At 42.9% G+C, this 27,731-nt stretch overlaps 1 protein-coding gene across 1 annotated transcript in view; it reads left to right on the top strand.

Moving 5' to 3' along the window:
- Positions 1–3,470: 3,470 nt before the first annotated feature.
- igdcc3 (immunoglobulin superfamily, DCC subclass, member 3) overlaps positions 3,471–27,731 on the top strand; it is a 64,789-nt gene continuing 40,528 nt past the window's right edge. The window contains exons 1-2 of the mRNA XM_058630128.1: positions 3,471–3,795; positions 8,007–8,312. Coding sequence (XP_058486111.1) covers positions 3,729–3,795; positions 8,007–8,312 — 373 coding nt within the window. The 5' untranslated portion in view covers positions 3,471–3,728. The remainder of the gene's footprint in view (positions 3,796–8,006; positions 8,313–27,731) is intronic.

Here is a 27,731-nt window from a genome sequence, read left to right as displayed (position 1 = left end):
TTAAGTGACCACTGTGTTGTAGCTGCTATTAGGAAGGTGCCCAAATCTAAACCTTGTATTATTCACAAGAGGAGCCTTAAACACAAGCCTATAATCACAATTATAATATTGATTGGAATAAAATAGGACTGATCCCTGATGTTGCGATAGCTTGGAGACTCTTTAGGGAAGGTTTTATGCAAATTGTAAACAAACATGCCCCATTAAAGACATATAGGGTAAAGGGGCGAGAAAACCTCAATAATCCACAGAGAGTTTCTTCCTGTGAGTAAAAGCTCTTGTGCGCTGGGAGACAGACCTCCAAAATTACAGTGGTGAGCTTTTCAATTTTGTATTTTCAGCTTTAGATGATAGAACATCTTCAGGACCTGATTTAATAGCTCCTTATTTTTGGCAGCTGATTTTAAAGCAGAGCCTCTTACAATCCTTGTTAACCAAAAAATGTGTGGAAATCAGCTTTTATTCTCCTTTTTATTAAAAGGGGCTGATCCAGAACTTTTAAATAACTATACACCAATATCTACTTTGTCAGTCTGGCCAAAATGTCTTGAAGGGTTTTTTTTCTATTCCAATGCTATCTTATCGTAATATCAATCAGGCTTTATTGTGCATCGCTTTTTATAGATTTGTCTAAAGTAGTAGAACTGGATGCATTAAATATATTCTTTGTTCTTAATCTGTTACTGTCCACAAGGGGGTGCCACAGGGTTCTGTGTCAGATCCCCTCTTATTCATGATTTATATCAATGATCTGGGTCTAAATGTGTCAGATGCACTTTTATGCTGATGACACAGTTATTTCCTGCTGGGGATCAAGTCTTGTTCAGGCCATTGAATCTCTGCAGAAAGCCTTTTTTTTTTTGTTGCTGAACCTGGAACTTGTTCTCAATGCAGACAAGACTGAGCTTATGTTGTTTTCCAATTCCTAGGAAGTGGCCACAAATGCTCCCCTCAGTGTCCACTCTTAAGGGAAATGATATATAGCAGTGGTTCACATGTATTAAGGCCTTGGTGTCTTAATTGATGATGCCCTCTCTTACCTGTGGGGAAACCCATGAAGAAATTGGGTTTTTATTTTGTTGCCAATAAGCGGCTTCTTCCTGCAACTTTGTTGTTAGGGTTGGATTATGGAGATTTTTTGGATGTTCCTGCTCTGTCCACTCGAAGGATGAGTCATTGGAATACTTTCATATATCAGACTATACTCAGTCTACTGCCCACTAAATTTGTACCTTAATTGCATAGAGAGGTGCTGATCCATACCTTTTTCCATTCACAAGATCATTTGTTGCTTTCTGCCCGTACTGAACTGGGTAAAAGGGCTTTTGTCTATTCTGCACCATTTGCATGGAATATGTTCGTGACTCCACAATATGCACTTGTTTCTCATAATGTTCTTGTAGATTTAATCTGGATTCTTTCATGATTTGTGCATGGTTTAATGAAGTTTAAAGTGACAGTGTTTATTGGGTATAGATATTCATAGGTAAAAATCACATCGTGAGTGTTTGTAGAGCTCAGTTTAATGTATTTATTAAAGGTCAGATTACATGTGAGGTCAAAGCAGTGTGACAGTTACACCACTTTTGATTTGTGGACGGAGCTGGAAGTGTGGCTCGAACACCACCCACATTGACTCGCGTTCAATTACAGTGAGGTTGTTGTTGTTGTTGTTGAAGAGATGGAAAATCACGTTTGCCCCACCAGGGGGACCCAGAGTCACATCACATTTAAACATCATGAATATATGATCAGACAGCGATTCCCCAAGCACACATCGGAGCAAGACCCATATTGAAACATGGTCTCTGTACTAATTTTTCACTTTCTTATTAAAAACCTCATATATTATATATAAAGAGAGATTTACAGACTAACGGGCTTTTATGGGGAATCCATGAGGGATTCGCCTCTGCGCCTCATCAGCCCAAAACATATGGCAAAACATGGCTGCTCTTTTCCCCAGTATTTATTTTTGTTCCGTCGCATATTCAGTCTAAGCTGAGGCATTTGAGTAAACATGCATTATTTATTATTGATATTAACTGTAGCGCATAAGACGGAGGACGTCATTGTGGACTGTAGTCAGTTTGATATTTAGTGATTGAATGATTTAATATTTGTATTAATGCAGGTGACAGAGAGGGAACTACCTGTCAAGGTGAGTTGTGCAAGGCCGGCCCAATCCATTAGGTAATTGAGCAGCTGCTGAGGGCCCCTGTAGCCACGTAGGGGCCACAAAGAGCGGCGGACGTGTCTCACAAGAGGCCATTTTGTTACATATTACATTATGCGAATGGTAATTATACAAGGATGTAATATTATGTCATCCGCTGGAGGACAAAATACCACAAAATGAATCCATGCCTGCTGGATGATGCTGTATACACATGTGTTTATTTTAAAGAAAGCTGGGACAAATAAGGGTTATTCGCAGTTAATGTCGGGTTACAGTCAAATAAATGCAATTTACATAGATTTTTCTGATTATCTGTGGTCATTTAATTAAGATGAACGGTTTCTATAGCAACAAACAGACAACATATAAAAAACAGTTCATATAAGGCTACATTTTGTTTAAACTTGTATTCATTTAAATTGATTTCAGTTTAATAAAAGGATATTGTGTTTGACAAGGAAAATATTTTTGATTTAACGTAACTTATTTAGATTAAAGGTGGAAAGAGGAAGAGGAAATTATAATGGGATGACTAGGGTTTGACTGACTGAAGGATCTTGTGTTTCGAGTCTCTTTATGCATTTACAGGTTCAGACACTAGGGGGCGCTCGAGTGCAGCCCAAACCGCGGCTCCTTTGTTGCGAGTGCGTGTTAATCTTGGTCCTCCTTGTTTATTCGTCGTCAAAACCAGGTTCACTTGCGCTGAACCATGTGCTTCAAATGGAACAAAATACAAACACACACAAAAATAACAATAATCATAGCAACAATGTTTAAAAATGTCATTACACGCGTCTGTTGTTGTTTTTATTTAAATCATAAACACCTGTCACTGTATCTGAGGGGGGAGTCACTGTTGTGTTATTTGTTGTTTTTTTAAATATGTGTTTTGTTTACACATTTGTCACGTGACAGGTGGAACATTTGGGTTTTTTTAAAAGGGCAAATTTCAGGAAAAGCTGCGCTGAATTTATCCTGGATGTGAAAAATATGATAATGAGAGGATGGTTTTATTGCTGTGTATATTATTATTATTATTACTACATAATAGTTCATTAATGATGGTCATTTCCACACATTTTATTATTCTATTATCAAGACTATTTATTGATCATCCCTTATTAGTGTTTACAGTGTATACTAGTATACTATATTTATAGTGATGTTTCTCAAACGTTGGACCTCTTTTGTTCGAGTGTGTGTTTGTGTCAGAGGGAGAGAGAGAGAGAGAGGGAGGGAGAGAGAGAGAGAGAGAGAGAGAGAGAGGGAGTCCTGAGGATCCAGCAGCAGTTAGTGTGTGTATGTGTGAGTGAGGAGGAGGGCGACAGAGAACGAGCTGGATGCTGACAGATTCCTGATAGATGGTTAAAATGGCGAGAGCGTGTTCGACCCCAGTGAGCCACCAAAGTGTAACACTGTAGGTCGGAACATGTAGTAGCAGAAGCTGGATTATCTCTCTGTGTGTCCTTCTTTTTTTTTTTTTTTAATTCTACTTCCATTCACCTCACTTTGTTTTTCTGCACGTGCTGGAATATTTGGAGTGTTTTAAATGGCATCCACAAGGCGCCGCCGCCTTGTTCTGTGCTTTTTGGGAATATTGCTCAATTCTTTAATGGGTAAGTGGCTTGTTGTTTGAAAAAAAATGAAATAAAATGTACTAGAGAATTGTGCAGGTTGTTGCTGCAGGATGTGCGAGCTTTGTGTGTCAGTGAGCGTGCTGCATGTTGCTCCACGACACACCGGTAACCGTGAACTTGTCCAGTCCTCTCGGACCTGCGGATGCATTCATTGTTCACTGCGGAATTTAATACCTGAGGCCACATGCATGACATTTATCACATGAAAGTTTTGCGCGTGCACTCAGCAGGACTGTAAACAACCATGTTATTGTTTGCGTGTTGGTTTGATGTGCATGTCCCCCCCCCCTGCGCCCATGCTGCATGTCCAGGCTGCAGCCACCACAGCCTCGTGTCACATTGCTTTTTAAAATAAGCTTTTAATTGGGAAAACGATCAGGAGGAGAGTCAGTGGAGGTGCTCCGGGGATAAATGTGCAGCCGGTGCACTGAGAAAGTCCAATTTCAGTGCAGCAGTAGCGGTAGCTGGGAGTTGTGCATGACTAAACACTTGGCAGTTGAGTCTCTTATCAGAAGTGGTTTCTCCTCATGCGTGGCTGCCTGTTTTTAATCAGGTGTCCCAGTAACAGCATGGATGTAGAATTTAGATGTTTGTGACCACATGTTTTTTTTTTCCACTAAAATGAAAAGTTTATTAAATTATCTCTAAAGAAATCTGCATGAGCCCCTTTAACTTTTTAAAAAAGCAACATGCCAGAAGATGAAGTGTGATTTCATATCAGGGGACTTGACAGTTCCGTCCTCATGGCACAGCGTCCTGTGGCAGGTTGAAGTGACAGTGGGTGTGGGACTGTATGGTTATTGCCTGCTGGGGAGAATATTTGTACAGATTGAATGTCAAGACTGTCCCTCTCCTCCTTTCTGGAGCCATTGTTCGCGCTGATGGACAGTTTCTCTCTCCATGTGAGGCCCCTTAATTCAAAGGCAAGGGGGAAAGTACTGAGTATTTGCAAAGCATACCACACAGGGACCCTCAAAGGCCCCTATACTGGGACCATCAAGGCCAGTACACGGTGGTTCATAACATTTTCAGTCACACGACTGGGAACAAAAACTTCAGAGACGCACGGCTGTGTTCCAATCTACTCGTTGCATCAAAGAAATGGAGCTCTTTCAAGTGCGTGTCTGCCTCAGAGATTAGATTTGGTTCAGATAAAGGGGCTTTTTTCTTCTTCTTCTTTTTTTACATTAAGCAGCCTTAATACGAGTGATGGAAGCTTCCAAGACAAATACCTGCACTGAATCTCTCATGGACTCTTAAATTGCGAGGTTAAATGCAACTGAAGATGTCATCACAAGATACTCACTTGTCAGTCTTTGAGGGGATTAAAGGAGTTCACTTATGTCTTTGGAGCTCAGGGGAAAATATGAGATTAAAGTCGACGGGCATGGGGAAAAAAAGAATTAATTTCATCATGGCATAGATGGATGGATGGATGGATAGATCACCAGATTATTTGGTTTCTCCTGATTCAGCAGTCGGAGAAATGCCTCTAAGAGGTGTATGAAGAAAACGGTGTCATGCACGATTACCTTGAAGACCCTCGCAGACACATGGAGAACATGCAGACTCCAAGTCACCTTTCCTGAACAAGGAGTCATATAAAATGCTCAAAATAGCAATAAAAATAGTGACTTTTTTGTTAGTTATTGCAGCCTTTAAGCTCTGGAGCGTTGGATTCTTCTCACAGAGCTGTGATAATGTGATGCAGCGCTCTTGTGTCACTAACCCAGTATCCTCACTTGGCTTCCTGCATGCGAGCCTGTGGTGCATGTGTCCTAAGCTCACTTAGCTCTGTCAGTGCTCAGCTGCATCACTCCCTGTATGTGTGTGTGTGAGGTGTTTTCTCTCTCTCGTTGCAGCAGTAAACCTTTGTGCCAGCTAACCTTATCTGACAATAGTAAGCCCGAGCGTGAGCCACACACTTGGCAACACTTGTCTCTGGTCTCGCTCGCTAATCCCACACACACGCGGGTGTCTCTCTTTCCTCGGCGTGGAAAAAAAGGGGCATTAGGATGCATGTGCCTGTCTGTCTCCTTATCTAACCATGGAAATCCATGCAGATTCAAGAACATGTGTTCCTTAAGACAGGCATGGATGTCGACTTTCCTGCAGCTGCGGCGTCTCGCTCCCTCTGGATGCTCAGTATTCACAGATGACCTTAAACTAAACCACACCAAGTGCAAAAATCAATCAGTTTCTCTTGTCCTGTTATCTGCGTTATGATTCAGGGCTGTGTTCAAAATAATTTTTTTTTGCTTTGACCTTTTCTTGTTTTTAACCCTACGCTCCACCGAGAGCAAGGAAATTGATTTACCCAGCCACTTAATGTTCTTTATTCCTCAGGAAAGCGTGTTCCAGGTAAACAGAACTGAAATCTCATATATATAGGGCAGGGCACAATGGGCATTATCACGCTAAAAGAAAGTTTCAAATCAAACAGTAATAACTTCAGGTAAAGAAAGGCTAACGAAGCAGGTTCATAAGAAGGAGGAGGTAGAAGGTTTGAGGCTGACCAAAGACAGCGAGAGGCTCTCTAAATAAGAGCTGAGATACTGATCTCAAACCCAAATCTCCCCATACTTTCTCCTGGGCTTGATAGCAGTGACTCATTTCATTTACAACTGAAAATAAAAGGCCTCTCATATATTTTTTTAGTGAATCTACACAAACAAATCCTCATCTATGAGCTCTTTATACCCGGCAGCGACGCTCTCCTTCCCAATGTGTCGAGGTGAGGACATGGAGGTGTGAGCGACGGTGTGGATGGTGTGGGTGGTTTCTCACCACGTGTGTTGCCACCAAAAGGGAACAGGCCGAAGCGGTTGCCGTGGCCAGCATCCTTTTTTTGGGACAGCGTTGGGGACCACCGCCTGCCAACGAAGGGTTAAATATTTCTCCGCCGCCGCCCCCTTGTTTTTCACAAGTGGTAGCAGTGATGTCTCTTTGGTCCCATGGCCGTTTTACTTATACTGCACTCGTTGGGTGAAAAAAGAAGAAGGGGGGGCATGCACACACACACACACACACATAAAGAGCGAGGATACAGAGCAACGAGGGAGGAAGAGGAAACGTTTCTTTGCATTACACCCCATGTGTGATCTTTGTGCACAGGAGCGCGTGAGCAAATTCCTGCTCCGCACCTTAGGGGGAAGTTTTTTTTTTTTTTTTTTTGGTTGGAATTTGAGGGATGTAGCCAAAGGTTCTCTGCTTTGACCCCTGTGCTTTGCCCTCCCCTCCCTCCCTCACTGCCCTCCCTTACAGTCCCCCTCCCACCAGATTCCAAGGCCTGGGGCAGAGGCTGGTAGTGCTTAGTCCATCAGCAGCTGAAACATGATACCAAGAGAGCCCAACTAAGCTCCTCTTTTATAGTACCAAGTCAGGTCAGGCTGTTTACGTCCTTTATTTATTGTCCTTCCTCTTCCTCCTCTTCACCCCCCAGGAACCACAAACACAGAAAATCTGCAGCTGATCCCCTGAACTTTAAGTTTAGAACATCCTTTTTTTGCGTTGATGGGTGAACAAAAAGGGCCACAGTGGGAAAAGTGTCCACGGTTCAAATACAGCATGTACAATACAAGGCTGTGTGTGTGTGTGTGTGTGTGCAGGAGAACACACACTCAGGATACATTCAATCTATCGCCAATGAATTTCCCTTTGACTGTAGCCCGGAGGGAGCTCAGTCCAGGCTTTTGATTCATGAGCTGCGAGGCTCGGCGAGCTGCTTACTGCGACGTGACATCAGGAGCAGTCACTTCTGTTTGTTTAGGCACCGGGGTTCCTATAAAAAAGAAAAAAAGTCTTACTGACGCGCTCGCTTCTGCCCCCGGATGGTAAAAAGGAATTAGTTGATGAGCGAACGCTGCCAATATGTCAGGATGTATGAAATAAACAAGCACTTTAAGTTGATTAGTTCTGGAATGTTGTCTCAAATGAACTCTTTATTGCAAACTCCTCGTTTCACAATAAGTCAAATGAGTGTATTGAGTGTTTCTTTCTGGAGCTTTAATGACCACAAGTGTTTCTTGAGATTTCTGGATTTCTGTCACTTGACATTCATGCGTATTGCTTTTAAAGTGCATTAAATGAAGCTGACTTATAGCTTATAGCTGAATGACATGATATAAGAGTGCAGTTCCGCATGTAAAAAAAAGTTTGAGTCATCTTCTGAATCTGTTATCTTTCTTCAGGCGTGACGTGCGAGGCGGAGCTCTCCTTCACCCTGGAGCCCAGCGACGTCATCGCGGTGCAGGAGCAGCCCCTCATGCTCCACTGCCAGGTGAACGGCCTCCCCCCGATCACCACGCAGTGGCGGCACAACGGCCTCCTCTTGGCTCAGGACCGGCGCCACGCCACCTTCGTCAACGGCTCGCTGCTGGTCCGTCACTTCCAGAAGACCAAAGCCGACGGCTCGTCCGACGAGGGCGACTATGAGTGCATCGCCCAGAATTCCTTTGGGCTGGTGGTGAGCCGGAAAGCCCGGATTCAGGCTGCAAGTAAGTCACTCCTCTTTGGTCCTATGTTTTTCCAGGTTTTGCTTGTCAAACAGTCACGGTTTGAGACGATTGGTGAATTTCCACCTCACTCTTCTCTTCCAAGTGTGTCACTTAGCATCAAAACATCAATTTCTGCTCAATTTAAACTCCATTTTTACTCACCGGACCTTTAAAAATTCAATTATCTGTTCAATGTATCCTCCACAAATGTGAATATTATTGAAACGTACTTACAAAATACAAACAAGTCAACTGTTGCCGTCTGTAATTGCTTCGCATCAGCGCAAGTAAATGTGCTTAATATCCCTGAGTGTGCAGCCGGATGAATATTTTAATATCTTGTCTTTGTGTTTAAATGAACTCTCTGATGCTCGTGGACAGTAGCTGCTTAGAAATTCAAGCCTTTGAGTTCAGCGTTAACAAGTGTTCACGCTGGGAGTCTCCACGCTGCTTTGTAGAGAAAAAAAAACAACAACCAGTAGCCTTTGTGGTGAAAGCATCGCGATAAATCCTCTATAGTTAACGCAACAAATCTCTTTAAAGTCAGATCATCAGTTGAAAGGTTCTCAATCTGTTTGTTATGGTTGATCTGCACATTTTTTTTTATCCTATAATTGAAATGTTAAAGCTGAATTTTGGTGATGTTTATTTGTTGTTTTTCTGCCTCTGTTGGGTCATCATTTCTATATTTCTATGCTACCTCCTCCATCTGAATACAGGCTTTGTCAAGCAATACTACCAGATCTGATGAAGGGGAGCATTTGTTTGTACACAGCATCAGTGCAGGGGCGGGTGGGGATTTATACCATCAAACTGGGTTTTTTCTGAGCAGTAGAATTCACTTCTGAAGATTGAAAAAAAAGATTGAAATAAAATCACGCTCTCACTGCAAAAACAGTAACTACTAATAAATAAGTCCACTTTTCTTAAATCGATTTGAATTTTCTTGTCGTAAGAAAAGGAATCTGCCACTTTCAGACAGTCATGTTCATTAAAACACTTACATTTGTACTTAAAGGGACACTTCGCCAAAAAATATACAGGTTTTTTTTACTTATTTTTAGAGATAAATGTGTCATGTGATCATCAAACGGCCACTCTGAGACACACGTCTCATTCCCAAAATTGTACTATAAGCTGAATTTAAAAATGTCTTATATTTGCGCACATGCCGATCTGTGAGGGTGAATTTTGCACCTGTATTTAACCGGAGCTTAAACACAAGAAGTGCACATTCCTCCGACGCCGTGCCGAAACGTGGCAACAGTGACTTTACTTATATTCCGCTGCTCCACACTGTGCTGAGTTATGACTGACTTTTCGAAGCATATTCTTAAACACAGAGATGGACAAAGGCTGACAGAAGCCTGTTGATTCCCGGGCTCTGTGCAGACAGCGCACTGCTGTGCTGTTGTGGCCAATACAGCTTTTCCACTCAGTGGGATAGGGCGGTTCGGATAAACGTCTCACCGGCTGAGGGCTAAAGTCACTTCATCCCTGTGCCTGGAGCTGCTGACGAAAACATGCAGCCTTTTTAAAGCCTCACCAAAGAGCCATTCTTTGCAAAGGTCAGCTTTTCACCGCAATCGCACCAATTTCTTTTATTCCGCGCTGCAGAGAAATGTGACCACCCCCCCCAATTTGTTTTCTATTTCACGCAGTTGTTTTAAGGTTGGACAAAACACTGTGTGCAGAGTTAACCATGATGATATATCAGCACTCGATAATCTGGTTCTGGGTGTTTCAAGGATGCAGTAACTCACAATTTGGAACTGAAAATAAGTTTAATTACACCGATAAATCTGATCGTAACATTATACTGTGCCCTGTGAGTGAATGATCGTGACATTTTTTTTCTTTTTCTGTAGAGCATGAATGTGTTAATAAAAATGTGCTTTAATTTCAGTGAATGAATCTGACCTTGGTTTGTTCAGTTTTAAAATTCATGTATGTTAATTTCTTTTCTGGGCTTTGCTGTCCTTCTGGATTCTACAAGTGACCCTTAACTTCTGACCATTTTTGAGTTGGGTTAAGCTTTTTTTTTTGCAAAGTATTTAATGTAATAGCTCTTATACCTCTGTAGCGTGCACTCCTATCCACGCAGCAAGGACATCACTGTGAAAACAATCCTCCAGAGACCCTTCAAAGGGACTTGACTGATGAAAGTGTATGTTGTCCATTCATAAAAATCCCAACCTTCCCTCTTGCACTTCTCATCCTCTGCACGCGTCATAATTTACAGTGCAAATCTGTTCTTATTATTTAGTGTTCAACTTAGCTGCTCAATTAGGCTAATTATGACATTGATTAATGTCTAAATAATTTCAATTATCAAGTGAATGGGTCATTTATTACAATAACAAAATCAGTAAATGAGTAATTTAAATCAACTAATTTACCCTTAATTTAAAAAAAAGAAAAGACAAAAAGAAATATCTACTCATGGGTTTTGGTGGCCAAACAATATTTATCCAGTATAAGTATTTACAACCTACAATCTACAATTAGACCTGGCTAATTTCTCACTATATATTGTATCTACAGGGCGTCACAACAGCATGTAAAAGTGCTTTATTCAGTATTTGAGCACATTTATTCAATGCCTTCCTTGACCTGCGTGGATAATAATGACTCATTTGAAGGGATCACAACAACCGTCCCCTGGTTCCACGCTTTAAAGGTCCAGTGTGTAACATCCAGCAGGGTTTGTTGGCAGAAATTGGATTGTACTACCCCAGAGGTGGTGAAATGGTTTGGTTTTTGTAGTTTGAGCAGATTAACCAGCCAGAGGCTGCGTTTCACCTTTCATACAGAATCTTACTGTATGCAACCAAAGACCAGCTTCCTCTCTGGTAGTTCCTTGGGGGAGAGGAAGATGTGTTAACTCTCACCATTACACTTGACAAACTTCTTGAGGTGAACCAACTAATGAGAAATGCATTAATTGATCAAATGTCCCCAAACAAGCAAACTCTCGCCTGCACAAAGCTCAACGACCTGTGTTTGTTTTCTTTTTTCTGGCTAATGCCGACGCCGTCTTTGTCTTTCTGGAGGTAATTTGCTGTGTTCGGTCCTCCTCACAACAGAGCTCCGACTTGTACCACTGTGATGCAATAGACGGCGCGATTACTGAAGCCTCTTTATAGCCCTCTCCGTGGATAAAGCCTCCATCTTACTCCTCAACGCCACCTCGCTCCATAAATTTCACTTTTTATTTGCTTGACAACCGTTTGTGTGAAGTCACTGTTGGGGGCTGGTGTAGGACGGACTCCCCATTGCCCCTCTAAAGCGGCAGTTGGTCCAGGAAAGCCCTTTTTCCTCCAAAGTGTTATTTCTTTGATGGTCGGTTTCTCTCTCTCTATCTTGCCTCAGTTCCTCTAGGACCTCCTCATTAGCTTAGGCTCAGGAAGCTTTTCATCATTTTTGGATGAATGACAGGCCTGATACAGTGGACGCAGCCGCTGGTCCCGCCCCTCCCCCCACAGCACGCCCGCGCGTCACCAGGCAACACACCACAAAAGGCCCCTGTTACAGAAATAGCTTTTAGGATCAATCGGAGTGACTTGCTTTTGTCTGTTTGTCTGGGATTAATAGGAAAGAGTTGAATCTTATTTAGGAAATAATTAATTTTTTGCCCCCCCCCCCAACCCATTTATATGAGAGATTGCAATTGACCTCAGGGTCTATTGGAATAGATTTGCAAACCCAGTATGTGTGGTGAGCCTTGTCGCTTCACAGCAGCGTCATCGGTTTGAATTCCAGTTTGACCGAGGGCCTTTCTCTGTGAAGTTGTATCTGTATGTGTGTGTGTGTGTGGGTCCAGACACATGCAGATTGGGGTTAGGTTAATTGGAGAGTCGACTCTGCTGAGACTAATCTTCACCGATTAGCATTTAGCTTAGAATAGGGGTAGTGTGTTTTTGAAAAATTGTGCTTCCCAACCTCAGTTTCCCCTGACTCGAGAAATATCTTCATTCTTTTCTTTGTTATGTGCCCACCAGTGACACTTGCCATGTAAACAGTGTCGGCCATCTTTGCTAACAGTTACGCTAACAGGACCAAGTGTCACTGGTGGGCACGTAACAAAGAAAAGAATGAAGATATTTCTTGACTCTGAGGAAACTGACGTTGGGAAGCACAATTTTTTTCAAAAACACTACCCTTATTCTAGTACTACAAAGCTAAATGCTAATCGGTGAAGTATTCCTTTCAAGACATGGATACAACTGCCGTTAAGAGATGGGATTTTTGTTTGAAAACTCTTGGTTTTTGTTCACATCAGAGCTCGTAACTGGGAGGGATGTCAAGGCGAATTTAACCTCTTTCAAACACATTATCTTCTGACAACACGCTTTAATGATCCATCTCAAAATCCTCATTATGTGGAAGACATTCTGGTCACGTGACAGTGGCGGTGGACATCTGATCCAAGTTTTGCACCTTCTCTCGGCCACAACGTGCACAAAAGGCTGCTAACACTTCTTTTCTTTGCTCTTGTGTTCCATCATTGTTGTTTCCGGTTTGTGGAACTTTCTGAAACAACTGCAAAAGGAGAGAGTCTGATTTCTGTTCACACTGGCAGGCATCGTACACAGAAGGTCTAGTGATATTTTTAGGCGAATTGGTATTGATCAGTCCAATTTATTTGTCGATAGAGAGCCCCTGGCTGCCTGATAAAAACTTTCACCTTCATTCTGAAATTGTGTTCTTATGGGTTTCTGCATGAGGCTTTAATGCAATAGACGAACCCAGGGGGCTCTTAAGGGCGAAAAAGCAGTAGATGTATAGGATGCTGTAAAAGTGTTTGCCTCTCATTTGTGTGAATTTTAACTCTTCCCTGAGGATAGAATGCAAATTGATGTCACGTCAGCGAGACTGCGTCAAACGTGTAGCTATGGCAGAAGATGAGAAGTCGCAACCCAGGATGGTTTCGCCACTAGCAGCTTCTCAGCCTAAGACAGCAGTTAGTGAGAGTGATTTATGGGCAGCTGTTAGTTTACCCGAGAGTGTTTGTATGTGTGTGTGTGTGTGTGTGTGCTGGGAGGGTCGGTGGTGGCTCTCCATCACTCTCCGACCTTCCTGTCCCCACCCCTTTCATGGCCTCCCTCCTGGGTGAATGCTGAAGCTCCATCCCTGCATCTCCGGCCGTAGCCGTCTTTGTTTGCCAACCGAACCCCACCCCTCTGTCCACCCCTCCCACACACTTGCTCTTCCCTGCTCTTGCCACGAAGCAAGTCATGCCTCAGTCATAAAGATTAGCTGACTGCATGTCCTGCAAGAGCTTACTCCGACAATTAAACATGAAGCCTTAGCTTAGCTCATTGTTTTCTCTTAATCCTTACTTAAACCCAAATTAGCTCATGCTAAATAATGACTACATATGTATGTATGTGTGTGTATATATGTCTATATATGTATATGTGGATATATATATATATACGTATATGTATGTATATATGTATGTGTATGTATGTTTGTATATATATATATGTGTATATACGTGTATGTGTATGTATGTGTGTATATATGTATGTGTATGTATATATATCTAAATATGTATGTATATGCATGTATGTATATGTATATATGTATGTGTGTACATATACGTGTATATATGTATGGATATACAGTATATGTATGTAGCTGGTGATACGATGCCTATCAAAATAAAGGAGTGAAGATATGAGAGCGAGCTGAAACAATTACTCGATTAATCGATCACTGAATCAATCGTCAACTATTTTGATAATTAAGCTTTTTTTAAGCTTTTTTTCAGATTTCTGATTGTTTCGGCTTCTTAAATGTGACTAAACTCGTCATTTCTTTGCTCCATCTAACAAAGAAATCAATAAAAGTGAATCATTTCAACACTGACCAACATTTTTTCTGACATTTTATGGACCAAATGATCACCCGATTAATCGTGAATATATTTGATGATTGTGAAAATAATCGATAGTTGCAGCTCTAATAGGAGATATTGTGGAGATATATAGGCTACTGTGAATTTTTCACAGTATTGGTAACAGTTCGATACTGGTCAAAATCCTCGTATCAGATATACGGAAAAGTGATTTAAATGCCATAATTATCAAGTTCAGACTTTAAAAATCGAACAACAACAGAGTATTTGTTGCACAGTTCTTTCTTTTTTTGTAATGTTTAAAGGTTAAATGCATCAGCACAAATAGTGTTGTTGTTTAAAAGATGCAAAATGATTGATGTCATTATCGGTAGATGCTCGAGATTATTTCTGATGGAACAATCCAGCATTTCAAGGGATCGATACGACGTCGCGCGCTATGAAATATCACAGTATTTTAGTGTATTGATATTTTCTTACACTCCTAATGGTCACATTTCTCACTTATGTGGTTTCATATTGAATCGCATGTGCTGTAGTTGTGTAAATGGGTGTGTGGTCTATGAGTGCCCCGGCCAGGTATTTGGGCTGATGTTAAAGCACCAGTATGTTTTCCCTCCTCGCTGTGTGGTCAGCGCCTCTCCATCCGTCTGCCAGTGTGTCACAGAAGGGCTGAGGAGTTAAAACGCTTTCTTCTTTCTCCTATAACGATGAGGCGGGCTTGGAAAAAGCAACGGCAGCTCTGACCTCTGCTGTATCATTACACTGGAAACTGGTTCATTACTGCACATCCGCGGATGCACCGCTCAGATCTCACTGCCTCATCATGCTTGCTCGATTTCAGCCCGTGTAGAAACAATGAAGTGTTTTTTTTCTTAGATGAATGGTCTGCTTTTCAAAATTGGTTCAGCCTTTCCGATACTCTCGCTGTTATTTACGGCAAAGGCAAGGGTAAACAACTGCTAATCTTATTCTCTCTCTCCTTGTTTGTCCTCTGTGGCTTGTTTTTTTTTTTTTTTTTTTGTCAGGAAGCTGAAAAACAGCAACACCTCATGTCCCTGATGACAACCCTGGGTATTTGCATAGACAAATGCATATTTGTCCGACTCCCCCGTAGAGACGAGGCGGGGTGAATCTCTGTTCTTTCAGAATATGACATGTCGTTGACCTTGAAGCCGTGAAAAATTGCCAAGGGATCTACAGTGTTTGATATCGCCTCGGTTTACGTCATGACCATATATGGCAGGACGGGAAACAATGGGGTGTCCGTGAGATGCAGTGTAAAATTTGGCCTCAATTAGATTTCCAAACCAATTATGTAAATGGGGTACTTCTTAATTACTAACTAATCATATACAGTAATTACTATTAATTTTTTTTAATTCAGTACTTCACTAATTCTACATGGTTGGAAACCAAAAAAAAAGATACTGCACCCTATGGAACAACATCAATACAATATAATAAAATCAACAACACAATGGTCACTTGTGACATACAGTATACGTGGATTGGCTGTAGCAATTTTCTGTCATTTCTGTACATTTTCATCCACCGCGCGGAGCAGAAATGAGCAACCTTTATGCTCTAAAAATACATGCCCGTTTAAACAACATCACAGGGGAAATCAAGCCCCCAAACATGGAGAGCGAAACAGCTGAGGGACAGCACGAGAGAACTTGGCCTCCTTTGCCAAGGAGGTAATTGTTTCTGCTGTGTTTGTTTGTTTGTTTGTTTGTTTGTTTGGCAGTGTCAAACCGAAGCTTCCTCTGAACCTGCTGGTTTGGGTGCGGAGAGACCTGTAACGCCTCCTGGAGGGCAGTGGGGTGAACAGTTAGTGGTTGGGAGCACTGTGTTTGTCAGCTCGACGACGCCTTGTCTCACTCACAGTGCTGTGTGAGCGACAGTGGGCGTGGCTAGCGGTGAAAGCCAATGCGTGCTTCTCTTAGCGATATCTTTTGCATTACTTATCCAAACAACGTCAAACACTGCACTGCACTTACTCGTGCCCGTAGCAAGACACCCGTCAAGTTTGAAATCAATCGGACCCTCGGTTCGAGAGATATGCGAGTTACACACACACAGACAGGTGTTCCTGGAATTTATGGATAGATAAAGTGAAGGAGTTCTTTCTCTGGTTCCTTCTCCATGCATGATTGTAATTCTTTGAATGACTCCAGGAACATATGGGATGAAGTTGTTTGCATGTTCCACCTGTGTGTGTGTGTGTGTGTGTGTGTGTGTGTGTGTGTGTGTGGGTTTTCTGTGGCTTCCTCCCACAGTCCAAAAACTGACCGTAGGTGTGAATTTGTCTTTGTATGTTGGCCCTGGACTGGCGACATGTCCAGGGCGTACCCCGCCTTTTGCACTATGTCCACTGGGATTGGCTCCAACTCGCCGCGACCCTCATGTGGAGGATAAAGCAGTAGACAAGGAATGAGTGGGTTAAGCTGTGAAGAAAAAAAGACTGGATATGCAAATGTAGTGTTTTTGGAAGTTCCACAGACTAGTTGCTAAAATCAGGAAGGGAAAATAATCATCTCTTGACTTTTTCCGTGACCGTAAGGTGAGTTGGTCAGATGCTATATACCATAAGGATGTAAATATTTGCAAAGCAATGCAGGACTTGAAATGCTAATGTTTCAATTTGAATGTGATTAGGTAATAAACAGGAGGTGGAGAATAAAAATTAGCAACATTTATGGTGGGTTTTTTTTGCATCTTGCAGAATGCATTATGTTACGCAAATGTCAAAACTGAATTGGAAATGATCAGCTCAAGAATGCCCTTCTACTCGTCAGAACCTACATTTAGATGCAAGTGGAGAAAACGCTTGAAAGCTGACTTTAGTGTTGTGAAGTGTTGTTGTGCTCTCCAACATTTAATGCCCTGAAAACATTTATTTCCTGCTGTTGTTTGGGCAGCAATAGGTGAAATATATGCATATTATAGAGCGTTAACGGGCCTAGAAGTTATCCCTGAGGAACTCCACATGCATTAAATGTCAACCATGAATAAAACTACAACTGAAACTTGGCAATTGACTGTACTTTTCCCAGCTAATTTACCTACTGCCGCTTTAAAAGTGCAATGAAGTGAAAGTGATAGGAATAATTTATAATATGTGACCAGAAAATGAAATATTAAGACATCTGTTGCAGCACTGTCAATAATATTTGACCTTTTGTGCAAAGACAAACAAGAGAAATGTCAGATTAATTAAAATGAGGTCAATGTAAAGAAAAAGCAAAGGAAAATGCAGTAATAGAGTAATTAACTGTCCATTTTAACAGCAAACTGTTGGCTCACTGTCATTTTTATTATGGTTTAAGTAAAGGTAATGTCTTACTCTTCTTTGTGTTGGTGTTTTTAATAAGATTAAGCGGCGTGTTTAGTTCCTGTCCATTACATCTTAAAATGCACGAGCAAACTTTGACCTTGTCGCCGCAGATGCTTCCTCCCGTCACCGCGCCAGCTGTTCTCAACATCTGTGTGCGCTCTGAAGCCGATCATTCAGATCATGCCCGCTCAGATGACGCCTTTATTTCAGTGTTCGCTTTGGAAAACATTCTACTTACAGTTGCCTTGACATGACTCTTGAGCGTCCGCATATTTATACATTTCCATTAAAATGAGCCGTGTGTGGGCGAGGGTTCCCGTGTCATATCGATTGATGTTTAGAGTATAGGCGATGGAGCTTCTGCAGCTATGACAACAGGTAAACAAGGGAGACAGCCTCCTCTCCGCCAGTGTCCTGTATATTTGCATTGAGGAATCTCGGAGTGATGTTCCTGCGGAGGAGGACATTTCTGGAGTGAGGCCATATATGTTTTAGGGCTGTAAACTCCCAGTCAACTGGTCCATTTATTGATTGTTGCGTTCTGGCGCGACCAAAATTCCGATTGGTCGATTTTTTTTTGGCCGTGTTAATTTCAAGTGCCAAGTGCTAATGTGGGTGTTTTCTATTTTGGATTAGCCCCACCCACTAGAGACGGATAGATTAAAGAACATCCATGTACCAACGTCCGGTGGTTTTATTTAATTTAATTATTTTGTATAATTTATTTAAATTTGAGCGTCAAAAATTGATGGCGGGGGGAAAAAAGTCAAATTCAAACTTTGCCAGCAACAGCTCCACTACAAACATGGCATATCAAATAAAAACGGTAAGCTAACTTGTCTGCGTTAGGTTGCTCCGAGTATACGAACATATCCGAATTGGCACATTTCAATGTTTTAGTGTAATAACTGTTGATTAAGTTATAAAACGAATGCACTGAGCCAAATAACCTAAATATTCGCGAACAGTTCTCGAGCCCATGATTTTCGGACATCATGGCGGCCTTTGTAAAGCAAGGCCCTTGCTTTACAGTATAAAATGATAATGCTAAGGCTACGGAAAACCAAAGGATTTTTATGTTAAAGTGAATATGTACTCATACATTAGATATAAAACATACAATTTGCCAATAATAATACAACGTCTTGCAAGTAAAACTTTGAAGGGAATGTCAATATTGATGCTTCTTTAAAGTGTGCGTTGCCTGTTTCCCTGTCTGTGGCTTTGTCTCTGACTCGGCCTGTGTGTGTCTGACAAAGTGGGACTCTGTTAAAGGAGTCTGTGTTGGTCTCCGGATGTCTCTGGGCAACCCCGTGCTATTCTCTGACAGAACAACTGAAAAGGGGGCCTAAAATTCCTGCTGCCTGCTTTTAAGGCTCACGGTAGGAATTCCTAAGTAATGGAGGTGAGAGGTGAACGGAGGGAGCAGAGGCTGGGCCAAAGGTTAGACGAGGCAGGCCCCGTTTTTCAAATGCGGGAGTCTGGCTTTGCAATCTATACACAGCCATCTTTCATTGACCTGTTTTGATCGCAACAAATCCAGAATAATCTCCCCCTGAGGGTCTTGCCTGCACCACGTGTTCGCAATGGATCCTGTGTTTTTGCTCCAGTGTGTGTATCTGACCTCGTGGAAGTTGTCGAGTGATGTCGTCGTGTCCGTTTCAGTCTTTTACTTTTTTTTTTTATCACTGAGAGACAAAGCAATCGAGGGCTTACGCATGGAGGAAGGACGACGCGTGGGTTTGTTGTGTCCGTGCGCACGTTGGTGTTCTGTGATTCCAAGCTTCACTTGGGGCTTAGCTAGCTCTCACTGCTGCCCCGTCACCGCGCTTCACTACACTTAACAGAGGCTTTATGGCCAGATTGTGCTGTTAAAAGCCTTTACAAGGCCTGCACCGACCACTCATAAAAACACAAAAACTCCCTCTTCCTGTCTTCTACTTCAGCAGACATTTTGCTTTTGAATGCATGCAAAATGTAATAGTGACAGGAGGTGGAGCCAGTAGTGTAAAGGACTTTACCCTCTTCCACGCTATAATTAAGGGGATTCCCATTGATAATGGTGGGTCTCTTGCTCTGTGTCGCCCGTACCTGGAAGTAGTATTTTATTTTTCCCTCCTATAAATCACACAATCTTCATTATTGGACCAATCTGTAATTTTTCCGTCATGATTTTGCGCCGACTTGTACAGAAGAGGATTAGGGCCACACAGGATATTTGAGTTCTGAGTTTAAAGTAAGAAATTCTGAGAATAGTCAGAAATTCTGAGAATAAAGTCAGAAATTCTGAGAATAAAGTCAGAAATAATGAGTTTGAGTTTAAAGTCAGAATTCTGAGTTTAAAGTCAGAAATTCTGAGTTTAAAGTCAGAAATTCTGAGTTTAAAGTAAGAAATTCTGAGAATTAGGTCAGAAAGTCAGAAATTCTGAGAATAAAGTCAGAAATTCTGAGTTTAAAGTCAGAATTCTGAGTTCAAGGAACAAAGTACATTCCGTATCTGTTCAACATCTTTTATTATTTTATCCTGGTTGGCAACCCTTCGTCCCTTGTTCAATATAAACAGCAGGACAAAGATTTCTAGTCTCTAACAACATTGAGTAAAGTGACAATATTGAGTCCTGTACCAAGGTGTAAAATGTCAGGTTAACATAAAACCATTCATGGCCAATGGCTACGTTAACTGTGTTAGTGTTGCGCGGGAAACTGCACTGGAATTTGCATCGCTGCCAAAAATGGAGCAGACCCAGAGGAAATTTACATGTTCACCCAGGTCTTAAGGTCCTGAGCCAAAGCGGATAATAAAACCTGCGTGCATTGGAGTTGATAATGAGAATGATCAAACTCCAATGCATGCTCATGTTGGTATAAAAGCAGAAATCTAAAAATGTGTCTTTTGGAGGCTGATAAGCAGAAGAGTTGAAGACAAAGGGCAGCCGGTGATGAGCAGGCAGCAGCTCTCCTCTCCCCTCTTTAGCCCGTGTGTGTGTGTGTGTGTGTGTGTGTGTGTGTGTGTGTGTGTGTGTGTGTGTGTTTTGGGGTACCTCTCGGAGCATAGCAGCCTCTATTGTTAGCTGTGAAATACAGAGTGGTGTGGAGTGTCTGGGAACAGGCCGAGGGCCGCGGAGATGTGCAGCCCTGCGGTGGCTCCGCTTTGTGACGGTGGCCCGAGCGTTTGTTCTCCCGACCGACTCGCACTCGCTGCGGCTGCGCCCCACTCTTTTGTCACCGCTGACTCTGGGGTGGGTGTGTTTTCTCCTTGGACCCCGCCCCCTCCCCTTCTCCCTCTGTTTTAGCATTGACTTAGAAATAGAGGGGTCAGAGGTTGTGAGGGGCTGGACGATGGAGAGGGGCGGGGGGGTTTATCTGGGAAAGTGTGACCTTTTTGTGTGCGTCAGGGCAGAATACCCCTCCCCGTCTTTTTTTTTTTTTTTATTATTCCCCTCCCATTGTGTTCCCCCTCCTCCAACACTCAGCCCTCTTGCTCATTCCCCAGTGGGAACCCATCCCCCTGTCTGATGGCCTTGGGGCAGTGGCAGTGACCTTGGCTTTGGCAGTGAAATAAGGTCCGGGCCTAAACCTGTCACAGTATCACAGCTCTAACCTTGACCTTTCCCCCCAAACGAGGAACGCAGCAGCCTGGGAAAACAAGAGTGAAAACATTTTCACTCAGAAAGGACATTTATTTGTCTCCGTCATGTGTTTCGGTTTTTCCCCCCCGCAAAGGAATAAAGGTCAATTCTGTGCAATAACGTCGTTCCTCACAAATATTTGTTCTGATTTTCTCTGGCGTGTTTTTGGACTTGATTTTTCTTTTTTCCTTCACACGCAGGTTATTAGGTTTGGTATTAAAGCTATTACTGGATGATAGCAGCGACTGAGCCAGTGCAGCGAGTGACTGCACACAACATATCCTGTCCCTACAGTGGCGCTCCCAGCTTTGCACTCAGAGACCTATTTTTTAATCCGAACAGAGGATAACCGGTGTTTGTGTGCAGGGAATAATGAACGAGGGAGCGAGGACGATGCATCAAGGGAATGATTGAATGTCTCTCTCTTTCTCTCTGTTACTCATCTACTCACAGATTCTGAGTAAAAGTTAAAAAACACTTCAAACTTTTCTTTTATTAATGCCTGTCACGCACGGGGGGACAAACCCTCCTGAGGTGTTTGGTGTTAAAAACACTGTCAAGCTTCAGAGTGTGCGAATCAGTCACCAGGAGTTAGAATTAATTCCACAGGAACAAATCGAAGAGGTTGTAGCTGGCAGAGGATAAAAGACTGCCGCGTTGGCCAACTTCCCTGTGACGATGTTTTGCAGGTTCGTTAGCATATATCACATTCATTTGCACGCTGTGTGGCTCATGGGGCGCACATCGCAATTTGTCATCACCACTTATCCTTGGCATCCTCTGTTAGAGATGTGCAGGTTGACTGCTGCCATTAAGAGTGGGTTCTTTTTAGCATATACAAACATTCTATATCATGTTTTTGTAATATTACAAGAACTACTTAACTACTGTCTACTACTTCTTGTTTGCTGTGGTCAAAACAGTCTAAAATCAGTCAATACTGATAATTATCACGATTTGAAACGTCTTTATGGACAGGAAACGTCACATATTCCCAAATGTGAGGCAAAAGATTGACGCTATGATGTGTTGGTACTGCACAGACATATCGATAACTGTATATTGAACCTTTTTATATGAATATTGGAGGCAATTCTCATGGTTTAGATTGAATTATTTCCCAGCCCTACTTGTATATCATGGAAAAACGAGATTGAATTGTAGTTTAGCGCTGTAGATTTGACAAAACGATACTTAATAATACTTAATAGAGGAAACACTTTCTTCACATATCATAAGAATCATTTCAACCTCAAATTCTATGAGCATTATTTGAAAGCCTTGTATTAAGTTATAATACCTTTAGTCACCAAAAGCTCCACACTATACTTAGAAAGCCTTATTATAATAATAATAATATGTACAGTACATAATGTGTTCTGATACCTCTGGGCACTTCCTCTGCAGCACAGTGTCCACATAATGATGTTGACGTACGGGTGACTCAGCAGCTTTAAATGTGAGTTACTGCAGCGGCAGATAAAGTAGGCCACGGCGAAACGAGCCGCGGAAAAAGGTAACAGGAGGAGATGAAAGTGGGGAGCGAGGTACAGCGAGGTGAAATAGATGGAGCATGTGTCGGTGGTCTCAAATGCTCTCTGGGCCCCCTCTGGCTCTGGAGGCCGGACCTTGAACCAGGAAAGGAACATTCCATTCCAGTGCTGTGCCGTGACCCCAGCTGACCCCGGCAGCTTTGTTTCAAGGGCAGCGTTTCGGGATAGGCAGCGGGGATGCAAAAGCGACAGCGGCGATCTTTGGCTTGAAGAAGCATGCCTCTGCCGTTAGAACATGCCGGAAAACTGCTCCCGCTGACCCGGCGCTCGTAAATCATCGCCGTAACGTGCGCGTTACCGACACTTAACGTCAAATAAATGTGGACGTGTGCACACACATGGGCTCACGGCCAGTCTCGTTTTAAGAGGTGAAAAAAGTGTTTATTTTATTCTATAATCGCACAAGGAATCCGTGGCAGTCTACAATCATATTTATGAATGTCATGTGTTAGTGAGTCGTTTTGAGGCCCGACCAATTCATTGCCTCGGTGTGAAAAGATGAAACATGACGCTAGTAGCCCTCTCCATTTGCCCGCGTGGGCATTATTTCTGAGTGGGAAGACAGTTTTAGAGGGTTAGCCGGCTGACGGCGGGCCGGAGGGGAGCCTCTGATACGTGCTCACGTCTGACAGCTGATGATGGGGCTCCTCCCAACCACTGCAGGGGAGAGGAGAACCTGTCCGTCAGTCAGGAGCGTGTGTCGACCTCTTCTCTCAGGACTCATTTAGAAACAATTGACTCGATGTTTATCGAGAAAACACCACAGATTTTGATAAAATGAACTTTTTGTAGACAAAGGGAGTCATTGACAATAAAGATAGTGATTTGTTGCAACCGGAGAGGTAACCAAGACAAAGAGCTGTTTGGGAACCACAGTGAAGCATTAATTAATGGTCCTGATGAGGCACCCTGTATTTTATTCCAACATCCATCGCCTGTGTTTCTGCTTTTATCGAGAGAAAATGTTTTTAGTTTGCAGAAATCTGCATTTCGTCGTCTGATTTACAGCGTCGCAGCGAACGCACGATGTGCCGTCTTTGTTTGCACACACACTGTAGGTGGAGGCAGAGACAAAGGGGCTTTCATTTCTCACCCTCTGACTTGTAACACTAAGTGGTTATGACAGGGCCTGCACTTGCCTCTCCTCCTATCCTCCTCTCTCGTTCTCTCTCCCTCTCTTGTTCTGCTCCTCTCCATCCGTGGTTATTTTCCAGCGGTGGGCGTGGCGGAGCAGTCGCACATGTGCGCACAAAAGGGGACGAGGGGTTACTGACTGCATATTAGCATGAATTTGTCAGGATTGGCTTGTGGGGACAGGGGAGGGCTCAGTCTGATCTGCATTATATCCCCGCAGTCAGCTGGCGGCCTGAAAGCAGGGAGATAAATGAGGAGAGAAGAAAGAATAGGAGTCGAGACTTTTGAGTTTCCCTGTTGTCTCGACAGAGAGATGCGGTGGGGGTATGAAAATGTCTCGGCGATGGCTCCTGCTCCTCTCTTTGTTGTCGTTTTTAAATGATCCATATCTTAAAATGGCTGCCACGCTCAGACTTGCTGGTGGTGGACACAGAAATACAATTTTCAAATTCCAGTTTCGTGTCTTTAGATCAGATATATATTCAATATGTGGCTAAGGTTATACCAGGTCATACTTACCACGTTATTTATCTGCAAAAAAGCAGTTAACCGACCACACGTGTGTACCCGATCTAAAGTTCCGTATTAGTTGCGACATTTTCTCACCAGGAAACCGCATCGTTTGTGTCCCCTTGTATTCTTTGTGGGCAAGTTTCCATGGTTACGACTTTCCTCATGGTCTCTTTTAACCCAAAACAAGAGCGTGCAACCACAGTGCTGTGCACAGTTTTGTCCACACGGGCTCAAAAGTGCCAAAACGGGTGGAGGACAATCCTCTTGAACTAAATCACAACAATGCCATGTACTTCTATTGTACCTCCTGCTCAAATCTGATGTATAATTGACGGGGATTTGAACACATTTGAACAACGTGGCTTATAATCGGAGACGTTCTGTCGAATGTAAGGTGATGCTTTTCTAAATCAAATGCTTTGTCCACATCTGTCACATTTCCCCATAAATTCTAGCTCCTCCTTTGCTCTGCTGTAGACCCTCACTTAAATCTCCCCCTCTCTCTCTCTTACTCTCTCTGTTTGCCACACAAGTGATGGCACTGTGTTGCCTGGGATTGTGATTAATGGCCACAATTCAGTCTGAAAAATTCCCTTGAGTGAGTGCCAGTTGGCTTACACAGAGAAGAAACTCATTACTGCTGTCACTTTAGCTGACAGAGCACGGGAGGGTACGTGTGTGTGTGTGTGTGTGTGTGTGCGTGCAAAGGGAGAGTGAGCACCTCGTCTGAGTGCACGCACGTCTGCCCACCTTTGTCGCATATACGAGGCGCCGTGCGTGAACCGCCGTGTCCACATGTTTTAAAGCCGAGTGTAAATGTGACAGTGTGTCCCAGGGCTCGTATCCTAGTAACGTGGATAATTCCTCAGAAATGAACGAGCCCGATGCCATCAACAACCCCCGCGCACGCACACACACACACACAACCACACAAAACCACCCCAACTTAAGCATATTAATGTGTAACCCGTGCGCTCCACGCTGCTTTATGAGCCACTCTCCTCCACAGTGTGTGTGGCACATGTGAGTCCTGTTTGTTTATCACTGCATATTCCCGTCCTCCATTGACAGATCAACCCGTATCAGGAGGAAGGAAAATAGAGCAGGTTCGCTGGGATTTTACTCGACTTATTCAATTAATATAAAACGCCGTCATTGCCCGTGTGTTCTTATTAAATACGGTGGCGGTGAGAAAGTGACGCGGGGAGGTCTGCATGATACGGATAAGCAGAGGTGTTACCATTCACTGAGAGATGGTTATCTGCACTCGGTGACACCGCAGACGCTGCCAAAATGAAGATTTAAGGACACGCATATGCACATAGGGTTGTATACATATGGAAATGAGCTCCATTTGTGGCTCAGGCGTTTGCTTTGCTGTGCCGGATTGATGAGTCTGGAAGAAATCTAATTATTCTGGTTAATCTACGTTTTTGCATCTGCCGAGGAGGTTAAGACGCGGTCTAATGGGTTCTTTCTGAAGCCAAACAGGAAGTAAAAATATAGTGAATAGCCACGAGGGGGTGGCTTTGTCAGTCATCTAGTTTAGCCACTTTTTTGTGATGTATTTACACGGCTGACACAGCTGTCACCGTCCAACCCACACATCCGTTAATCTTCTACATACTGAGAATACACCATTTTGATGATCGTGTGTCCTTACAGGTCGTAAAGTTCACGTTCAAACTGTTATTATTAGGTGCTCAAAATCCAGGCTCCTTTTTAAGTAGTACCCATTAGAAACCAGCAGAGGGCGCACATGATGACTATCATTTCTAGTATGGTTTAGAACCCATCGTTCTAAAACATACCCGTGAGCTGTTGGAGCCTCCTCCTGTTGTCAGTGATTTCTTATATAGGGAGTTACAGTTTATTCTGTTTATCCGACTCTTCTGACTGCTGTATGAACACTCGATAAGATTCACTCAAACGTGTTTTTTTTTCGGAAAAAGCGACAGCGCTATCATGTCAATGATTCAATTCTGTTAACTTTCAGTCACCCTATTTCTTACCCCCCCGAAATAAAACTTGTGCGTCTGTCTGTCGTTTCTTAAATCTTGAGATTCAACAAGCTGTGTGAATAGATTAGTCCGCATTGTGTGTATATATATATATATATATATATATATGTATGTATGTATGTATGTATGTATATGTGTATGTGTATATATATGTATATTTATGTATGTATATGTATATGTATATGTATATATATATATGTGTATATGTATATGTATGTGTATATATATATGTATGTATATGTATATATATATATATATATATATATATATATATATATAAACAATAACAACCCAGAAATAACTGTGTTGCAGTTGTCACTCAGTTTTCTTGATGGATGTGTTCCGTGAGTCTTTGACAGGACTGCGTTTTGTGGAAGGTTGTAATTTCAGGATCAGCAGGGACACCGAGACGCGGATCAATGCCCAATGGGAACCACGCAGCTGAGGCACAGTGGGCCTCAATCTCAGGACTATCAGGGGCTCCTTTTCTGTCTGTGTATGTGTGTGTGTGTGATGCCGTGGGGAAGCGGGGAGATTTACACAGCCGTTTCTGTCATTTGGGGGTAGCCCAGTTTTCAGGGTGCTGTCAGATGCAGTGGAGCGCACGGGCCGGTCCCGCCCTGCGTCTTTCAGAAGTCCCGTGGGAGTGCCAGATGTGGGGTCATCCATCTCACCCTGGTTCAGACCAGTCCTCCTCAAAGTCACTCTCAGACGCATACTTAACTCCACTCGCTGAGAAAAGGAACACACACACACACACACACACACACACACACACACACACACATGCATGCTACTCAACAGTTGCCCTCTAATGAGGGGGAAGTAATGAGTTTTAGACTGAGGAGAATTGTGATGCCAAATGTTCTTCCCAGCGCTGTCTGCAGGCCTCGCTTATTTCTGGCTTCACAAAACAAGAGGCGGAGACGCGCCAACGAGGAATTTAATGGCATTTCCATTTGAATTGAAAAGTTATTTAACCCCCAGATGTCACAAACGTTTTAAAATATTTCACTCTCTCTCGCACACCAAGGAATGACAAGGCGACGGGGAGAGAGCAGGTGTAGTTTTTTTTTGTGTCACGTGCAGGGGAGTGGGAGAGTGACCTCACATAGAGGTAGGATCTCATTTTTAATTCTGAAGCAGTCCGTTGCTCGCTGAGGTATTGATGATATTAATTAGATATGTGGCCTCTGGGCGGGAGGAGAATGCCGCCGCCGAGCCACAGCCTCTTCCCGCGCCGCGGTAATTTGGAGCGAAAAAGGACAGGGTCGACTCATGCTGACCCGTAAATCACACGTTCACTATTAGGTACTATTAGACACTTTTCCAAAGCAATACTGACATTTTTAGGAAAGTTTTTAAT

This window comes from Solea solea, chromosome 5 (genome assembly GCF_958295425.1).
Source record: "Solea solea chromosome 5, fSolSol10.1, whole genome shotgun sequence".
NCBI lineage: Eukaryota > Metazoa > Chordata > Actinopteri > Pleuronectiformes > Soleidae > Solea > Solea solea.
The sequence above is the reverse complement of the archived record's forward strand: the minus strand, read 5'-3'. Positions and strand labels throughout refer to the sequence as shown.